Source organism: Falco cherrug, chromosome 3, assembly GCF_023634085.1.
Source record: "Falco cherrug isolate bFalChe1 chromosome 3, bFalChe1.pri, whole genome shotgun sequence".
NCBI classification, from domain to species: domain Eukaryota; kingdom Metazoa; phylum Chordata; class Aves; order Falconiformes; family Falconidae; genus Falco; species Falco cherrug.
The window spans coordinates 101,957,968-101,978,265 of NC_073699.1; the positions used below are offsets into that span (position 1 = coordinate 101,957,968).

General features: G+C 47.5%; 1 protein-coding gene and 1 long non-coding RNA gene across 2 annotated transcripts; one reads left to right on the plus strand and one right to left on the minus strand.

The window, feature by feature from the left end:
• Positions 1-564: 564 nt before the first annotated feature.
• Positions 565-4,237, minus strand: LOC129735683 (uncharacterized). The gene is made up of 3 exons (XR_008731497.1): positions 4,136-4,237; positions 2,080-2,183; positions 565-1,535 (listed from the first exon to the last, which is right to left on the minus strand). It is a non-coding gene; the product is annotated as an uncharacterized LOC129735683 (long non-coding RNA).
• Positions 4,238-7,169: 2,932 nt separating this feature from the next.
• NRSN1 (neurensin 1) lies at positions 7,170-15,068 on the plus strand. Its single transcript, XM_055706357.1, has 3 exons — positions 7,170-7,361; positions 12,251-12,448; positions 13,483-15,068. Exons 2-3 carry the CDS (start codon positions 12,260-12,262, stop codon positions 13,879-13,881), a joined length of 588 nt encoding a protein of 195 aa, XP_055562332.1. The 5' UTR covers positions 7,170-7,361; positions 12,251-12,259; the 3' UTR covers positions 13,882-15,068.
• Positions 15,069-20,298: the final 5,230 nt, after the last annotated feature.

The window sequence follows — 20,298 nt, forward strand, 5'->3', positions numbered from 1 at the left end:
TCTGCACAGAACACTTGGAGCAAACGGCTATCCTGAGCATGTTATTAAAAAAGGGCATAGAATGAAAAAGCACCTGACTTCCCAGTTAAAAAATTTGTTCTGCAGAGATACCTGGAACGCTATTCCTTTTCACAGTGAATTAAGGCCACAACCCATTTCAGCAGTTTCCAAAAGCAAAAGAGGATTCAAAAAGCAGTGGGACTCCTAAACCCATGAGGGAAGGTTCATTAACGGCTATTAAACATTAAGAGGTTGGCTATGATTTCCTCTAGCACATAAGTCCCTAGGCTGCATGCTGTCAGAAGCTAAGAACTTAGAGAACCCCATGTGATTGCCCCATTTTTATAATCTTTCCACAAGCACCTGCAGCTGTCCACCATCAGACGCAGGTGGGGACACAGAGGGACACAGGACTGCCCAGTACTCCTAACTGATCCCTGACTTCCAAGGAATTACTCCTCTTTCAAGCCTTACGCAGCTAGCATATAACAGCATATCACACCAAGCAAGCAGACAGCAGGAAGCAGACAGTGAAACAGATTTTATTAGGGAACACATGTGCTATTTCCTCATGAAGTCTGCACGCAACTGTTATTCTACTCTGTCCAAATAAGTGATTATCACACTCTCTTTGTAAGAGAAACAATATTAGTCAAGGTAAGTGCAGGTAATTCATCCCTGGGGAGCAGCAAAAAGCAATGAAATTTTTGGGTGTCAATGCAAAAAACAACTTTAGGAAAGGTCCTCTGCTGAATTAGCTTTACCAAGCGCACCGCACTCCCAGTGAAATATGCTTATAGAAATCAAAAGGATTTTAAAACTCTGTAGGCACAAGCAGAAGACTTACATCAACCAATTTATCCTTGTGACATCTTCACAGGGGCAGCAATGTTTTAAATGTCCCGCGTGCAGGTTTGAGGATAATGTCAAAAGGACGATATTCACACTGGAACCTGGCTGGGTTATACATCAAACAGCACAGGGTAATTCTTCTCACTCACAGGTGCCCATGAGAGTGGAACCTGTCTGCCTATGGTTGTTGCCTATTTACTTTTGAACATCATCAGTAAATTAAGGTGGGCAATGTCACTAGAGAACTTCAATTATTTTTTTAGTTCAGAAATAGTAGTGTTCTGCTCTCTTAAGGGTACCTGCCTGTAATCCTACCAGTCCTGAAAGTGCATTAGGGTCAAATGCGGAACCAAATTTTTACTGGACTGGCTGAAAACATTTCCCTCATGTCTTTATTCAAACACCTTGTACAGATTTGACACATTTATTTTGTCATAACATCTATAAATCCTGTGAACAACCAGTGTGAGCTCTCCTGTTTGGGGTTTTTCCTTCCAAAAAGAGGTTAAAACTCCAGTAGAGCCTCATAGCAACAGAGGTGCTGTCTTTGGGTTGCAGCTGCATACAGGTTCTCTTGAAAGTAAATATATAGTTGGTTGCAAAAGCATCTAATCCTTCTCACGACCCTCAGAGAAGTAATTGTTTGGAGAGAGACTTTCATCACCAAAATCCAGCAGTGTTTTCTGAATGAGGAATACAGATTAACAGACAATCAATGACAGCCTGGCAATTGGCACTTGATACGGTGTCTAATTACATTACAAATACAGCGTGATTACACTGTTTCAGACAACAAAAACAACTTCTTGAAGCAGAAGATGCCTTTGCACAGAGGTTTGTACAGTGTCTTCTAGACAACGCAGCTCCTGCCTGATAACAGCCACTCGCAGGCACTGCCAGTATGCAAGGACAGTAACAACTTCACAGTGTCATCCTTCCCATCGTTGGCCTCACAATCACAATATGCCTTTTCAAACTCCATTAACATTGACTACACTGTATTTGTGTACCATCTTCACTCTGCCATGTTGTCAACATTTGGATTATACATAAAGGTATATGAGAGACCAACCACAGAGTAAATGTGTTATTAACTTTCAAAGGCTGCTTTATAAAAGCCATCCAGTTTATCAAAAGCTGATAGGAAGCAGTATAATGACTTCTGGGATAGCAATCAGCCAGAATGTTAAGACTCTACGGTATTTTGAGAGCAGTCACTAATGTTACCCTCATGACCTTCAGCATTCACAGTAGCGGTCAAGTTTTCAGATGCTTCATTTCCATGCAGGCACCAAAATGCAGAAGAACTCGGGCATCTTTAGCAACCTCACCTATGGGGACAGAAAGCACAGGCATGTAAGAGTTACCGAAAGACACTTTGGTTCACACATTTTTCCTCACAGGCACAGGAGGAAGGAATACAGCACAGAGAGAAACTCATCCGATGTGGCCAAACCCACTCAAGCACAGTAAGTCACACACGTGGCAGCCACAGCTCAGCACAGCCAGAAACTCGGCCCCTGGCTGGCTGTCCCGCTGGGAGCTGAGCACACTGGCAGGTCTGCTCTTGACAGGGATGCTCAACACTTGAACGTACTTTACACCACATGTCCTCTTGAGACACTGAATTTCTTAGAATGATTCTGAATAGTTTTCCCCCACCTGCCCTTGACGTTGAATTACGCTTCCCTTGAGAATCCAAATTTCACAAATTAACCCAAGCTCCTAGCCACCAATCTTCATAGGCAGTGTATTTTAAAACAACACAGCCGTCTAGCGGTAGTAGTAGCTGTTGCAAATAAAATACTTACTGTGGCACATGTTTGCTGTCCAACGCTTGACACTTCTAGAAAAAGGTGGGTTTGACATTGTGCCATTTCGTGTGGATCTATATTAAGGTTTTTTGCCTCTAAACCTTGAATCTGCAAAGCTTATTTGGAAACAACCAGGCCTAAGTGCAAGCAAATTTCTTACAGAACTCTGGAAACACAAACATGATAGGCGGAGTGAAGATCAGTCACTGGAACACCTCTAATTCCTCCTGCCTATCCCTCTTTGCCCAGCATTCCCTCACGGGCAAATGTTTGCTCCTACATACAAACTCCCTGTTGTTGCCATATCTTCAATCACTTGTCTGTATGTGTTTGGGTTTAGACAGCTCGCAAATATTCCCTGCTATCACACTATTCAAATACACCAGCAATGTGTACATTTTACAAATACAAATACAACAAGAATGAAAAATAGAATTAACAATTCCTAGCCCATATACTTTCAGGGTAAGGTAGAAAAATAGCACCTAGATTTATGATTTGGATTGTCAAGAAAGCACCTTCTGTATTTCTGGCTCAGGGGACAAAGACAAATCTATATAGAAAGATGGTGATGGCAGAATATGACAAATTATCACAATTAATCATTTTTTCTAGCTAGAACATTCTGAAGAAAGCACTAGGAGATACACCAGTATTTGAAAAACAAGTAGCCAAGTACAGATTTCTAGACAGTATCAACAAGCAAACCACTTCAGATTAAACAAGAACAGAGCAGCTGGCAGTATGTGTCCAGATGCTGAAAAAAACCCCACTCCTTCCATTCATAGACCATGCTCTGAATCAGAAGTTTTGAAAAATAAGATACTCGTTATAAAATACCCTCTGTGTCTACTTGATTCAAGCCAGTCTGCAGAGCGAATGGCAACAGCTGACTCCCCCAGCACTGGCCTGTCTCACCAGATCGCTCTCCAAAAGTAGCTGGAAGAGGACATCAATCTCATTTCTAGCAGCAGAAAGGCAGGCAAGTACCCAATATGTTCGTAAAGGCATCCATGTCTTTTAAGCCAGGACATTGAATCTGCGCTTCTGACAGCTACGGATTTGTCCTCCAGGTTCTGCTATCAGAAAACAGTGTGGATCCCAGGCATCCTAACAGAAGCATCTGTTCCGAATGAGGGGAGGGGATGAGGAACTGCCACCTTTCCCCTCAGCCTCCTCTAGTCATTTTGAACTGCCACAGTGGCAGCAGAATGAGCACCAGAAAAGTACCACCAACCTGAACTGGCCTCTGCCTTTTTGCCCCATTCCTCCCCAGTATTCCTGCCTACTGGAAGGCACCACCTGAATGGCAGCAACAGTTCCTGGAGCACACTCAGTGCGAGGGGCATGGCAGAGGACAGCTATTAGCTCCTGCTCCTCACAGCCCTCTTCAGGCACTCCTGCAGTGGAAGGAACTCTCCCACCACTCTTCTGCTGCCCTTTATAGTGTGGAAGGTGGGTGGGATCACCTTTAGATGGCCGAGCTGCTCCTTGTGGGTTTGTGGCAACTGAAGATTTTCCAGGAAGAGGAAGCTCCCCGGCGAAGGTGAGCCAGGCACTAAGAAGAGAAGGACAGGCAACCATGTCAGTCATGTCACTACAGCAGAACTATCCAGGCCACGGCTTTCCACAACACATGAAACAGAAGCAGAGCTTCTGGAAGCTTGCCATCGCTGTCAAGCAAATAGGGAGAGACACCTGCAACTCAGCGAACATGAGTCTCATACCAATTGCTGTATTTTGCTACCAGAGAAATGCGTTTTCCAGAAGCTGTAATTTTTCCTACTCAGCACAGACTCCCAGAAACTAACTCAGCTGCATTCACCAAACTAGCTGATATAATCACTTCACTTCTCAGTAAGAGAGAAAGAAGCCCGTAAACTCTAGGGTGACCAACACCACCACCTACAGAAGTTGCTGACATACAGGATTGTTTTCCTTGGCATGCTCACTACCGTCCATCAGAAGCCTATAGCACAGCAGGTGGAAGATAAGGAAAGCACTAGGCTTGGGTTCTGTCTCCACAAAAGAGAATAAAATCAAGTGAACAACATCTGTGGCTTGAGGTAGAGTATTAGACTTGCTCTCCATGCCACTCCCTGCTGAAGCCTTCAGGATAAACACAGCCTAAATTCTGCAAAAACTAAGAACTGAGAAAAAAATTAAATTTAGAAATTCCGCCATATAACAACAGCTCACGTCCTGAGTCACACTGTGACCTATAGACTCTGATATTCTAAAACATCATTGCATTGATATTACTGAATTCAAGGCTAAACAGGACATTTACACTCTTCTGTTTGATACCTCTCACAACCAAGCTCAGCTCTGCTTCAAGAAGAGCTCTGATCTCAGACTGAGTTCACAGTTTTCCTAATGCACTGAAAGTACCCTAAAAGCAACTTCTGAGATTATCAGTGGTTAGCCTTCAGGGTTGTTATTTGGAGTTCACAGATCATTTTTAGCATTCCTTTAAATGTGCCCATTGCTACAGTGCAAATCTGTCTTGGTTTGCTGAGCATATCATGTCCATATGAGGAAACAAAACTGTACTGGGCCGATACAGGTATTTCACACTCCTTTTATTTATTCCCTTTGTCAGTAGGTAAGTAATGAAAAGAAGCTAGCTTTGGGAATAAAGGGCAGCTTGTGTAGATTAATTGCTTTTTCTAGAGAAGACATCTTCCTGATTTGGGATAAAGCAGCATTCAGTCCTAGCTGTGATACTCCATGTAAATCTGGTGTTAGCCTTACAGGGCAATCAATCAGGAAATCCCTTTGAAGACTGATACTCCATCCTGCTTTTCACTCATTTATCACTGCAGTGTATTTTCCTGTTTTTTCACAATCAATTGTCAGCTTATAACCATGTCAGTTGCCTCGGGCTGGGGTATGCCCACGCTACTCACCGAATAGAACACTGCTGTGGAAGTACCTCTGCCCAGGTCAGGGGAACCACTGTTGGCATCACTTGTTACTTGAAACGGGAAAGGCACCACAGCTTTGGAAGAACAGGGTGAAATCCACTGAAATCAGCACTTCTTCCTCCAAACGTACTCCCTTACATGCTCATTTTAATAGCTATTTTTATGATTCCTAGTTTGCAATTGACCAAACTTACTGTTGTCATCAAGTGCAAGGTTTTTTCAAAGGAGCTTGGGCATTGCTATTAACGAAACCACCATCAATCGCATCTTCTTCTTCATGCACTATAGTGATTTAAGCACTTTAAAAAGACTTTGTTTTGCCGTTGGCTGATACTTACCCCATTTGGCTTTAATGCACTTCGGTTTTTCTGCATGCAACTGTGGCGTATGAAGGTACGGACTCTGGTTGTGATGCAACCAGAGACACTTCATTGTACAGAGAAGCTCATATTTATACCTCTGAGCCCGGATACAAATTCCAGCTGCAGGTACCACCAGGCTCAGGGCAGAAACTGTTCCTGCAGTTACATAGCTACATATCACTACAAGCACGCAGACACCTTTTGGCTAGATAACCTTGTTTATCTTTCTTACTTTCCTTCATAACAATCAGTTGTTCTCTAATCTCCTGTCAGATCAGATATTCTCCATCCTCCTCTCATACATCTCTCTTCAGACATTCTCCATCCTCCTCTCCCACATGCAACCACAATCTATGTCTTCGTGTGAGCACTGCAAGGACCCTTCAGCATTCTCGCCCTTCAGGGTCTGGTTATCTGGTTATTTTTTCAGAGGAATTACTTCGCGCAGTACATGTTAGCATCTCCAGCCGGTAGCGCCTTGCCATGCCTTTCCCTCGCTCGCTTCAGTAACTCCTCAGGCCGCCTCACTGAAGCCCGTTTCCGCTGAACAGCCGACCCGCAGCCGGCAGGGCAGGCCCAGCACCGGTGCCCGGCGCTCGGCATCGCTGCGCCCCTTCAGCCCAGCTGGGGCTGGGGCTGGGGCTGGTTTACACTCCCGTGCTCCCAGCACCTTGCTCTGTGCCTCGGCCACCGCTGCTTGCCACCCCTCAGCCACCCGGCTGGAGCCACTGCAAGTGCCGGGCAGCAGGAGAAGGCGGCAGGGCAGCCGAGGGGCACGGGGTGCTGGTGCCAGTGTGATGCGGGGTGCAGGACACAGGGTGCCAGTGGGATGTGGCGGAGCCCATGAAGGGAGTGTTCACGCGTCGGGTCGCTTGAGCTGCAAGGGCAGAGTCTACAGCCAGAACCGATTCCCCAGACGTTACCTTACCGGTGCCCTACACCCAGCACCCGTACGACCCACCAAGTACTTCTGACACCGCCTTTCCCACCACAGTGGCCGAGCCCCCTCCTGCCGCCGCCGCCTGGCACGACCCCGCCATGGCCACGGCTGCGGTGCGGCAGCCGCAGGGACCCCGCTCCCGCAGCGGGGGGCCCGAGGGGCGGGGGGCCCGAGGGGCGGGGGGCCCGAGGGGCGGGGGGCCCGAGGGGCGGGGGGCCCGAGGGGCGGGGGGCCCGAGGGGCGGGGGGCCCGAGGGGCGGGGGGCCCGAGGGGCGGGGGGCCCGGCCCCGCTCGGCGCAGGGCGCTCAGTGCGCAGGCACGGAGCGGGAGCGCGCGGCGCCCCGGGCCGTACCTCATACGTGGTGTCTGGGGCCGGCGCGGCGCGGCGATGGGCGCGGGGCGGGAGGGCCGCAGCTAGCGCCGCCGCGGCTGCTCGACCGGCGGAGGGGAGCGGCGGGAGCGGCAGGTAACGCCGCCGCCTCGGGCGCACTGGCGGCGCGGGGAGCCGGGGGGAAGCGCCTGGGACCGTCGGTGCGCTCGGAGGGGCGCGGAGGTTCCCGCGGGGGGTGGCGGCGGGGGGGGGCACAGCGGCGCGCCCCGGGGGGAGGCCGCTGCCGCGCGCTGCGGGAGCCCGGGCCGTGCTCTGGCCTCGGGGCTGCCGGGCTGGGGGCGGGGGGATCGTCCCCTTCGCTGGGGAAAGGGGCGCTGGAAAGCGCGTCCTGCCCGGCGGGCGGGGTGGCCCGCTCCGGCCTGGCCATCGCCCGCCTGCGGGGCCGCCACCTGGCGGGCGGGGAGGCCGCGCTGCAGCCCCCCCCGGCCTTGCCCCCCGCCCCGGGGAAGGCCCTGCGCACAGCCGGCGGGGGGCAGAGGCGCCCCGAGAGCAGCCCGGCACCCCGGAGGGCCCCGGGGGCAGTAGCTTGAGGGCCCCGGGGGCAGCCCCCGTCCCGCTGCGCGGGGTCCCGGCCGCGGGGTGCCTGGCCGTGGCGGTGGGGCCGGCAGGGAGCCGAGGCATCCGGAGCCCAGCGCAGCGCTGCCGCCGGAGCCGGGTTATTGATTCCAGGATTCACGCTCCCACAGGGCTCTTGCTTCTGTGGGCAGGGGCTGCAAACACGCGCCTCCGAAGGGAAGGGTCGGGGCGTGTGAGCGCGGAGAAGGGAGCGGGGGACCCGCCGGCGCCACCCGCCGTGCCTGTGCCGCACGCTGGCGGCTGGGCGCGGCGGCGGAGCACTGGCATGGCCTTACTTGCTTTGTCCTGCCTTTCAGGGGCCAAATGTGTCCGACCCTTCAGTATGAAAGCAAAACAGTTGAAAAAAAATGATTGGGTGATTTTTCTTGGAGTTTGCTCATCTTTTAATCTGCCTGTTCACCAATCCAGTCACATCTCCCCGGATCAGTGGAGAATAGTAAAGCTCAAAGTAAACAGGACGGCTTTTGCCATGGAAACAAAAGTTGCTAGGGGATGGATTGCTACTACGCAGTGGTGTGCTCCGAAGCTGTGATCATACATCCCACGTGTTCCTAGGCACCTCGGGTTTAGGCACTGAAAAACTTTTAATGATTAAACCGCTTCCTGCGGCCTGGATGCATGTTCTAAGCTTGTGTGTAACACTGATTTGGGCAGCAGTGATTCTCTTTTTAGCAAAAGTTTCCCAACATTTCAGCATTTAGTTTCTCGGCCATGAAGGTGAGACATGCAAATGCGCAACACTCAGGAGATCATAGCTACTGCAGGATTTATTCATCCAATGTAAACTGATGCTGTGACACACGTTTCCTTATTTATGGAGAGCCGTTTTCTCCCACCCTACTCTGACTGTTCCAGTTCCTCTGCCCCAACTGTTAAGTAGCAAGAAAAACATGATGTTTACATTGTAGCTGAGAATAGAGACCATCTTAGGCCAAATTACCAGGCTGCTTCAATGAGTCATGTAGGGCTGGGAAGCCTTCTCTTTTCTCTAAGGAATGAGATAGCAAAAGACAGGGCATTACTTAGAAGTGGAAGAGTCTGAGCATAAAGAAAATGTTCAGTAGGACTAATATTAGGCAGTGCTTGAAAAGAATTAATGATGCTGGCAGTTTCTTTTTTTTTTTTTTTTTTCTTCCATTTTAAAAGGTCATGCTACCTGATGCTATTGCAACTCTTTCAAGGAAAAGAACATTCTTGTGTTTTCTATTCCACCTCCCAGCTGTTATTTATCATTTGCTCATATGCCTGACCAAACCCACCTATTAGCATTTTAGACTGCTAAAGAAAAAGAGTCTGCATGTAATGTAAGTGATTCAGGCTGTGTGGTTCTTACAGGCAGTTCTTCATCAAGCTGTTAGAAATGCTACACTCTCATTTCTCTGTCTTGACTAAACCTACTGACAGTGCAGTGAATGCAAGATAGTGTTTATATGGCTTTCTGTCACGTTACGTTGAGTTTCCTTAAATTCATTGCAATAAATACAGTTGTTGGTTCAGCAATCTGCTTCACCTGCTCTCTGAATTCTGGAGAAGCCAGAGCAGCTCAGATTCTCTCCTGGGTGGCAGCTGGAGTGATGCAAGTGAGCTTTGGCAAACCACATTATCTGGTCATGTTAGATCTGGTCCTTCCTTTTGTTGACCTTAGGGAGTCACTTACACCTGGGGAAAACACCTCTCTCTCTGCTCATTATGCGATGCTGAATATGCTTACCTGAATGACTTAAGTTGTTCAAGGAGGTTTTTTAACTTACTTAATTTAATTTATAATTTACTTAAGGAGGTAGGGTTGATGTGAGAATAAAGATCTAAGTATGGACCCAAGAGAATGAGTCTCCGCAGAGCTTTTGTTAGCCTCCATACTTTTTTTCTCTTTCTGATGTGGGAGATAAAGCACCTGCTTACTCATAACCAGAAGGTATGTTGAGGGATATAGACAGAAACTGTCCCGAACCTTGAGGCTGTGTGATCCTGCGCGTGAGAGCTGGGGCACCTGCGGTAAACTACACCATTGCTTCATCCTCTGCTTTCACCCTAAGGTATTTTTATGACATGGACAGAACTCTGATTTGATGAGAACTATTCAGTGCTTGTCCTGTGAAAGAGGGTAGCTAGCTGTTGAAGAAACGGTGGCAGTGAGGAAAGAGGACTACTTTTCCTCTCTTTTCAAGTAGGGAATAAAGAGCAGAAGGAGGGACTCTCAAGGGAAACAAAAAGAGCTCTTTGCAAAAGAGCAAACAGGCTCCAAAAGTAGAATAACTTCCAACATTCCCCCACAAGAGTTCAGATTATATACATGTATCCATACTACTTTTTTTTTTTTTTGTACCTCTAAGTGTTCAGAGATTCATAGCATTTTAAAAGAGCACAACAGATTTTTTTCAATATATTAACTGTAGTGGGGAAACATCAGTATTAGCAACATACAACTTGACAGGAGGTGGCCCAGGTGCCAGGCTCTCTCTGCTCACAGGGTGAGCAGCTGGCGCTGCCCAGGAGTTTCCTGCTGTCTCAAGGTCTCTGTCTACCCTGCCTGTTTTTCTGCTTTGCCTGGGAAGGCCAGCACCTTGAGCACTCTGGAGGGCACTGATGCTGTACCATCACCAGAGAGCAGGCTCATCCGCAGAGTCAGAGAGCACTTCTCTGATTTCCTAACACTTTACTGTGGCTGAGGCAGAAAAGGGAAACCTGCAGGGGATGCAAAAGCAGTTCTGGGTTCAAAGAAGGAGCTCCTGCCAGAAGCTGTGCCTGCTGCCACCCCTGCTGTTCGGCAAAGCTCAGCCACCGGCACTGTGCCCTCCTCGCCTGACGGGAGCTCTGGCCCTTGCTAGGGCCCCCAGCATCCGTCATGACTGCTGAGAGCCTTGAAACCTCATCACGAGTTACAGAGGGAGATTTGCAATTATAAGATGCTGAGATCATGAAATACTGAACTAAATACATATTAGATATAGAAAATAAATAAAAACCAAGATTACTGGGGTTTATAAAGAAGAAAAAGCAAGCCCCTCTTTATCCCTGAGCCAAGAACACAAGCATATTCCAAAAGGCTGGAAGATCACTGTTACACCAGCAGCGATTTTGGAGCCAACCGAAAACTTCATTCAGGCTGTTGCCATTCCCCATCGATACTTTCTGGCTTCTGCTTTGTTTAAATGCAGTGGCATTTGTTTTTCTTGCATACTCTGGTATTTTGCTCCCAGCAAGATCACCCAGTCCTGAAGGGCAAAGGACTGGTAGAGCTGCAAAACTGGGAGGTTCTAGCTGCCATGAGCATGTCAAACCTCTCTTCCTTCCCTCTAAGTAAAATTACTGTGGCAATCGGATGAACTGCTTGAAGCTGATACAAATTGAGCTGTGACATTCAGATGCACATACTGATTAACAGTTCCCTTTGGACTAAGGCTTTTTGAACTTCTTTAAAGAGAAGTCAGTCAGCTTAAGTAGCATTGACCTGTTGCTCAAGGTGTTTTAGGGTCTAACGTTGCTTCAATGAATTTGGTAGCGTCACGTCTGTGCAAGCAAGTTCAGGCCTGGGACCTGCATAGTTAAATACAAATACTGTGCATTAGGAGAACTTCCATGAAATAGAAAGAAAGAGTAGGGAACATTGGTGGTAGTTTTCATAGCAGGCAAAATTCTGGTTTTATTAAAGTCAGCAGGAACCTGGGCATTGATTTCTCCAAGGGAGAAGTGGTTGGCCACAAGTTTAGTATTTCCATTTCACTCTCCTCAGTGAGAGACTGGTGCTGTTATGGCATTCCATCTTTTTTGGTTTTAATTATCCATATTTAAGTTATAGGATATATATGACATATGTCTCATATATATGACAGGATATATACAGTTTCAATCAGTCTAGTACTACCTTGCCTCTGTTCCTTATGGCTATCAATATGGTTATATCAATGCTTAGTCCTGCACTTCAAAAGCTTCAGCAAAAACATTAAAAAATACACCTAGGACAGCAGTTTTGGAAGTTCCTGAGGTTGCAAACTGGTTGACTGATAGAAACAGTCTGGATGAGAGGCAGCATGAGCCCTTGAGGGATGCTGGCTTTTGTTACCTGATATATTCTGCTTTTTCCAATCTCCACGGAAACGCAGTAGCATGTTAGTGTGAAAGATGGGGAGACGGCACCCTGCATATGGGAGGGAATGTTCCCAGTAGCAACTTCAGGCTGGGCTGTGCCAAGATGCTGAGTGCCTTGGGTTCGCTCGAGCTGAGTCACCGCATGCAACTCTGTCAGGCTCGTTTGTTGGTTTGGAAAAAAGTGAAGGAAAGGTCTCTCCTGGGCTGCTTTTTTTCGTGTCATCTGGAGAGTCTGTAGCCAGCTTTTCTCTCCCACCACATTAATAATGATCTCCTTTGTGTGAAACCTTTCATTGCAGGTAGGAAGGATGAGCTCCTATGCTGACATCTGTGGGTCCAAGCATGCACAGGGCAGCACCGAGGGAGGGTACCAACGCTATGGAGTTCGGTCCTACCTGCATCAGTTTTATGAGGACTGCACAGCTTCAATTTGGGAGTATGAGGATGATTTTCAGATCCAGAGATCGCCTAGCAGGTGGAGCTCTGCATTCTGGAAGGTACTGCCTCTTGCTGTTTACTAGAGAGGGAGAAACTCCCATTTCAAGACTTTCACATGTAACTAATGGGTTTAGGTCTCAATCCAGAAAGGCCTTCTGTTGCTCAGTTTTCCTTGAGATGACTCAATAACCATCTGTCTGAAAGCAGGGTGCTCTTACTGAAATACAGGAGCTTCCAAGGGCATTCTGGGGTCTTTGGATCCTATAGTTTCTCTGTCACAAAGAGCCATGTCACTGAACCATCAAAGTCTTGCGCAGGAAACCCCACCCATAGCTTCAAAGTAGCTTACCTCTGCCCTGCACCCACAGTAGTCCTGCCAGATTACTGGGAACAGGAGTGGTAGGTTAACAGCAGTAACCCCAGGACTGTGTGACCTAGGGATCAGGAAACCCACAAGGTCCGCATTAAGGCCAGAGAACCTGACAGAACTGGAGAAGACCACAGGCTGGAAGGGGCCTGTGAGACCATCTAATCCAGCCTCTGCTTTGATGGTAGGGCTGATCTGTGTGAACCAAAGTGTGCTCTCACACTTGAAAGGTGCTAGAAATATTCTGTGACCTGTTCCCAGCAATGGTAACTTCTTCTAATCCCTGTAAAGGAACAGCATTTTGTGGAGTAAAAGCAAGGGGTGGATATGACAGACCCTGTGCAGGGACTGAACTGCTGGTGCTCACCACCACCTAAAGCTAAAGCAATAATCAGTCACAGGGCACTGAGGTCAAACTGCAGTCCTCTGTCGTGGGGCCTTGGGACACAAAATGCTATTTCAATGTGTAGATGCATATTCCATTGTTTCAGAAATGTCGGTTCTGAATTATATAAATATGAATTGTAAAAAGACAGTTTCTCTGCATATTCTAGTTCTAGCAGGGCCACATATGACCTAAATAAAAAAAAAAAGTATCAGCCCTCTCCTAAAAGAGAGAACTGTCCCTGCGAGACAATGAAAGCTAAACGCCTCCTAGGGCCACTTACCAGTGAAAACTGGAAAGGCATATTAATTGGGGGTTTTGTTTCTTTCTTTGTTTTCCAGGTCGGACTCATCTCTGGGACGGCTTTTATGCTGATAGGTTTAACGGTTCTTGTAGTGGGTTTTCTTGTGCCACCGAAAATCGAAGCCCTTGGGAAAGATGATTTTGTTGTGGTGGATACCCGTGCCGTTCAGTTTAATGGGTCCCTTGATATATGCAAGCTGGCAGGAGCAATCTTGTTTTGTGTTGGAGGGTCCACCATGGCAGCATGTCTGCTGATGTCTGCTTTTGCCAAAAGTTACTCCAAAGAAGAAAAGTACCTCCAGCAAAGATTTAAAGAGAGAATAGCTGATATAAAAGCCCATGCAAACCCAGTCACAAAAGCGCCAGCACCAGGAGAATCAAAGATACCTGTTACTTTGTCCAAAGTTCAAAATGTCCAACCTTTATCTGAAACCTGACCCTTATCCTTAGGTTTTGTTTCTCACTTGTAGATCACTTTAACTGGAAAATACCAGCCGTTGTTGGCGTACGTGCTAGTCAATTACAACATCGAGTGCTCTGCTATACAAACACACAGCTGATGAGGAAGCTGCTCCGATACAAATTTAGGATTGGGAAAAGGGAAAGTATGTGATTAGACCTGTGACCAATATATTCAGTGTATTCAAACATTTTAATCAGTGTTGAACCAGTAAGTCCTTGCAACAATGATTAGGTGTTTAGCTTATCAGATTGCATCCCTGGAAAACATAGGGTGCGTTTATGACAGCTGTACCAGGACCACCCTACATCCCACTGTTTAAAGTTTAGATTAGTTGGCTTTTTGTTTAATTTTCTTCTTGCCTTCAAAATATTGTTTAGTTTCACTTTTACAGCCTGGTTCTGCTGTCTGGGAAGCCAAGATTCTGCCCTTGTAATTTGCATTTGTCCTCCTGTCATGTGCTGTGGTCTGTATCAAAGTAATACTGCGCAGGTGAGACATACATGACAGTGAGTGCCCTTAATCCAGTCCTGGCGCAGGTCACTTCCCAGCGATGTTAGTTTCTGGGAAAAGCAAGTTATACTTGGTCCCGAGTTACAATTAACCTGTGTAGAACTGCCACTTTTGTCTTAGTCATTGCCATATTAACAAAAAATACAAAATAAAGATAAGGAATTCATCTGGGAGGAGGAACGTCATACTTGTGTATCTTTGGTTTGATATTGTTTTTCTTTCATTATATTGCATTATGTTTGTAGCTCATACAAAATGTTTTGGTTTTGGCTGGGTACAGATTACTAAGTGTGGTTTGACGTGCCCAGGACCCGTATTCTGTCAGGACATTAATGCCATGTTAGATGACCTTAACATACTTATCTAAAGACATTTTGAAATGCTGTTTATATTTTTATAGAGGATAGAAAAAGTTATGCTTAACCAGATACATTTGTGTAAATGCTTACCTGAAGACTTGTCCTTTCATGGAAGACCCTTAATTATTTTCCCACCCAGGGCAATTATTTCACTGTCTTAATCTATGGATTTAAATTAAAATGTATAAAGAAAGACGTGACATTTGTACTCTCTGACAATATGTGCCACCTTATAGTTCTGTCTATTTTTTGAATGGATTGAATAAAATTCTAGGCGTGAGCCAACCATGGATTTTGTGAAAAGTCTATTTCTAATCAAGCAGGCTTATCTATACATGTAATATTTCAGTTTGAAAGGAAAATGGGCAGTTGAAACTCACTGGTCTCTTAATGCAGCCTGTTTTTGTAGCTCCCATAGGTGGGGAAGTCACTTTGGTGCTGAATCAAATAGATTCCAGCACACTAACAACAGGCACATATCAACAGCTGTGCTCCTTCCCTCACTGATAAGACATTTTGTTGTCTGTGACTTGGTTCATACTGCCACAACTTAAATAAACCAGAACATACACATTTGGAAGTTTCAGCTGAATCCACAATAATTATCGTAGCTGGCAAGAACATCAGGCGTAAAATTTTCTTCTGCAAAGGAAGTGCCTATCTTAGCAATGCAATTGCAGCATCCAAACATCAGCGCTGGAAAGGTGGACAGTCAAGAGCTCATTGCATGCACGCGATTACAGAGCATGAAATGAAGCAGGTTTTGGTGTGTGTGATGGTTCACTGGCACCCAGATATATATTAGAAGTGCAAAAGCACGTTGCACCCAGTGCTTAAAAAAAAGATTGTAATCTTAGGGGAGGAGCACACAACGCAGGAAAAGAAGAGGAAAAGAAGAGGAGCTGTGTCTTATTTATAAAGAAAACCAGCAAGAACAGGGGTGATGGGTAGAGATTACTCACAGGGCACGTGGCAGGACTGGGACATGGGAGCTAACCTTTCGTTAGTTATTCCACCTGGAGAGGGTCCTCAGCGCTTTCTTTTCAGGTTGGGAGGAATTTTATTTACTGCCATTAGCTTTCACTGCTGTCAGGCTATCGGCATGTGGGCAGCAGAGAGTCAAGCTCTCCTGACCTTTTCGATGGAGAGTTTTAATTAAAAAATTGTGCATGGAGGAAATAAGACATTTTAAGTTTTACAGTGAAGTTCACCAAAGGAGATGAGAGCGAGGGTTCTTGTAGCGATTACCAAGTCCCTTCTCTCCACATACCTTTTGTGAACGCCGTACTAGAAGTTTGACTGGAATTCCAGCTGGAAAAGCACACAGAGGTCAGGCTTGTTTACCTGAAGTAGCTGTACAGGTGTACAGTTCTCCTTAAAACACACCTCACGTGGGACACACATGCAAATAAGAGTTGCTAAATTTTTGTCCAGAGGACAGCTGACCCCAGCACCAGGTGCTTGGTCACGTTGCGCATCACTCCTGCAGAACTGAACGTGCTTTGACAGTACGAGAGAGGATGAGTCATGCATGGCATTACCCAGGTGTCAGGGAAAAAGAAAAACCCTCAAGGATCTTACTGAAGCTTGCTGGGCTCAGAAATGCATTTGGGATTTATCAGCAGCAGCAAAGCCGGTAACGCTGTCATGGCTAGCGTTGCCACACACATTTCATCTCATTAAACCCGTGTTGCAGTTGCTTAGAGCTTTTCCAGAATTGAGACCTCCGGAGGCTGCAATCCTTCACAGCAGAGAATCAGTGCCACACAGGGCTTTTGTAGAAATACTAAGCAGAAAATTACTCTGTTACTATTAAGAAGCCACATACTGGAAAGGTTATGACATGCCAGAAACATTCTCAAGATCCATCTCCTTGTAATGTTTTAACACCTCTGTCCTTCGGTGCAGGAACTGAAGCAGCAGCAGCAGAGATGGGTTTTTTGCTGCCTTCATGGAAAACGCCTAGGGTATGGCCTCCAGCTGGAGAGCAGTGAGGGGCAGCCAAGCTCCTAGGGAACTTCCCAGTGAGGCTGGGGGTGCTCTGTCCCTGCACATACTGTTTGCCCACCATATATCATTTTCCCTTTTCCCATCTTCACCAAATTGCAGCACAGGCTCCACAGCGGCACTGCCTGGGGCTTCCCCTCCCAGCACTGGCTGCCATCGCCTTTCCAAAGGGCACTTTAATGGACACCCTAATGCAAATAAAATATGGCTTAAGCAGCCGAGCTCTTCTTTTTCCAACCCTCTGTCCTCCTAGGTGAAGAAGCTTCTTTCAGTTTCTCCACGGTACCTGATTTCTTGTTCCTCTCCTAGCCTCATTTGGCTTAAAATTACAATACAACCCCTCTTAGCCCAACACCGTTTTCTCTGCAGTTGTGGTGAAAGAAGTCACATTTTTCAGTCTGAGTAGTAATCACTGACTTCATTTTCATTAATACATGTTCTCCTGAAGCTTAGGTCTGCTTCCCCTACCGCACTGCGCAGAAAATGCTTTTCTCTTCAGCATCTGTTCTCTCCTCCCCGCTCCCGGCTGCCTTGAGCCCTTCATTCCCCATTTGTCCCCAGTGCACAGGGAACCACAAGCAAAGGCAGAGACACGGAAACGTCCCCTCCTCCCGGGCTGCCTGTAGGCAGATTTAATTCCAGCCTCTACTACAGCCCCAGCCTGCCGCTTCCAAGTACAAGATTTTTTTTTTTTAAATCATGTGCAAGCACAAGCAAACCGCCCTCCATGAGAGTGGTGACAGCAGAGGGGAGGCACTGCGGCACCCCCAGCAGCGACCAGCAGAGAGGGGCTTGGGTGGGGGGAGCAGCAGCAGAACCTGCGCACCGGGGAGGCTGTTAGCCCTCGAGGGCGTGAAATCCAAGGGAGACAGCAAAAGACTGCAAGGACCTTCGTTGGAGGCACTTTACCAGCAGCTTTCCATCGAAGGGCTAATAGAAAAATTTTGGTTAAATAAAGGAATTAGCGCTTCGGCTCCCTCCGTGCTGACCATCCCCCTGCCATCACGCAGCAGGCTGCCCTCAGCTCCACACGTCAGCGCAGCGAGACAGCGTGATGCTCCCCGAGCAGCCTTTGGGGGCACAGCCTTGCTCCCTCCTCATCCTGCCGCTCCCACAGCGGAGAGAGCAGCATCCCTAGGGAGCATTCCCTTCCAGCCGGCGCTGGGGGTTAATGCCCACACACCTCCTACAGAAACAACAGCTCAGTTCGGCCAGGTCACCCCCATGGCACACTTTGCCCCTGAGGAACATCGTTGCAAATGGGGAGACCCCTGTAGTCTCCTCCTATTTCCAATATCTATTTCCTTCTGGAGCCATCTCATCTCTGGGCAAACAATCCATCCACACCCCGATTTTTTTTCAGCTCTTATCTGGTCGCGTGGGGGATCACACTGGGCACCTCTCCTGCGTCACTTCGCCTGTGTACGTGGAGCGGGGCAAAGCTCAGTTCTGCTGTCGGATAATTTACGGAGGGATTGGTATGAAAATAATCTCTGTGGATTAACGGTAGGTCAGGCAAATACTTCTAACAGCCCTGCCGACGGAAGAGACAGCATCAAGTAACTTCTTTTATTGTTTTGTCTAATCATTTGCAGCTGTTTTTCAAAAGCTCACTTATTCCACAACTTGCCATTCATGGGCTTTTGCAAATAGATCATTTTTAAACACTGCTCACAAAGGCACCCCCAGGCTGAGGCTGAGAGGATGCATCTGTGAGAGAACTTTCTGGAATATCCTCATTTCCCTGTGCCTGCTCTACCTAATGACTTGAGCACCTGCTGCCCTTTCTCTCCCCGTCTCCTTCAGGAACGTGGAGCCCTGACATTTCCTTCCCAAGCCTCCGTGCCTATTTTCGGGAGGGCAGCAGGGATGAGGGAGGCAAGAGGGACCCCTGCCCGAGGCGCCTCGAGGGATGCAAAATATGCCTCCCACCCAGGGAGGGAGGACTGCAGCACAGGCAAGAGGGGGATGGATGAGGCGAGAAGGTGAGTGGGAAGGAATCCCCAGGGTGAAACGCAGCATTTCAAGCATCAGTACTGGCCATCTGTCATTGAACGTTAGAAGAGACGGTCAGTGGAAATTGAAAGTACAGAAAAACTGGCTGTGGGTCTAAAACCTGTGGCCAGAACAACACAAATAGTGGCTAAAATCTTTATGGAAGCAGACATTTAAAAAAAACCAACAAACCAACAGAAATCAACTTTTAGCATCAGTATTCTGTCCACCAGAGATGGCTAGACAAGCACAAGGACCTTATTGTTGGTCCAGTGCATTGTCTCCAGTGAGAGGATGCATTTTTTCCTATATTATACTACGATGATGAAATATTTTCCGATAGCTGTTGCTCAGGCTGGGTTCAGCTCTCAGCTGACCCCTTGCAGAGGCATTTCTCTTGAAACTGGAGCGAGTGTGTGCCAAGACAAACCCCCTCACTCCGAAGGCTGCCGAGCACTGCCACTGCCTCCGAGGAGCGTGCACCCGAGCCCCCTGCTCCTCGCCACCCCCAGGCTGGCCGGCTCCCGGGCTCGCTGCAGCCACAGCCAGGGGGGCTCACCAGCGCCTGCCCTTGCAACACCGCGGGGACCGAGCTGATGGGCCAGGCACTCCACCGCGGCAAAGCAGGGGCCACCACTGAGACCCAGGACAGCCACAGGAGCCAGTGCCAGCTTCTTTTAGCTCTCTGCCATAGCTCAGCTTTGAGGGCAGGGGCAGCTCCAGCATTTTTCAAACCCGTGAACTTCCTCCGCATGCCCCGAGCGGAGGTCTCCGATTTCCCAGCATCAGACACCACCATCTCCTGGGGGACTTGTGACTTGGGCTGTGGTAGGAGCTGGGGCCCTTGGGACAAACACCCATTGAGAGATGACTGTGATAGATACCAGAAGTTTAATGTATAACCTTAGCATAATTATTAGATTGTAATTGAGAAGTCCTTGCATTAGTATAATTATTAAGATTGTGATCGAGAAAACCTGGTATTGTATGGACAAGATTTATGATCTATCTTGAAAGGAACTTCTAGGATGAAAGGAAAGAAGTGATTGAACCTCATGGAAACCTAGCAGGTTTTGCCAAGAAAACATTATAAAAAGGACTAAGATGACCAGGTCATGAAGTATTTAGAAATTAATTTGGGTCGGTGGTCACAAAGGCAGCCCTTCGACTCAATTCAGAAGAAATGATGCATGTACAAAAGGAGGAGGGACTCATGTAAATGAATTCCAGGAAGAGAATGGAATATGTGTGGGATTTGGGGGAAATGCAATGCATATGTATGATTATACAGAATATAAGGGACATGTATTCAAGGACAAGGTGTACACATTAAGAGGAGATATCCCCCGTGCTCCCAGCTCCCTAATAAAAGCTGCCTGCCTTCTAAATTTCACAAGTCTTAGGAAGTTTCTCTGACCGATATTTTGGCAACAATTGCATGTAACCAGCTCAAAATCCCAAGAGAACAGACTGCAGCTGGCCTGAGCTGGCCCCCAGGCAACTGTGGAAAGCAATAGGTT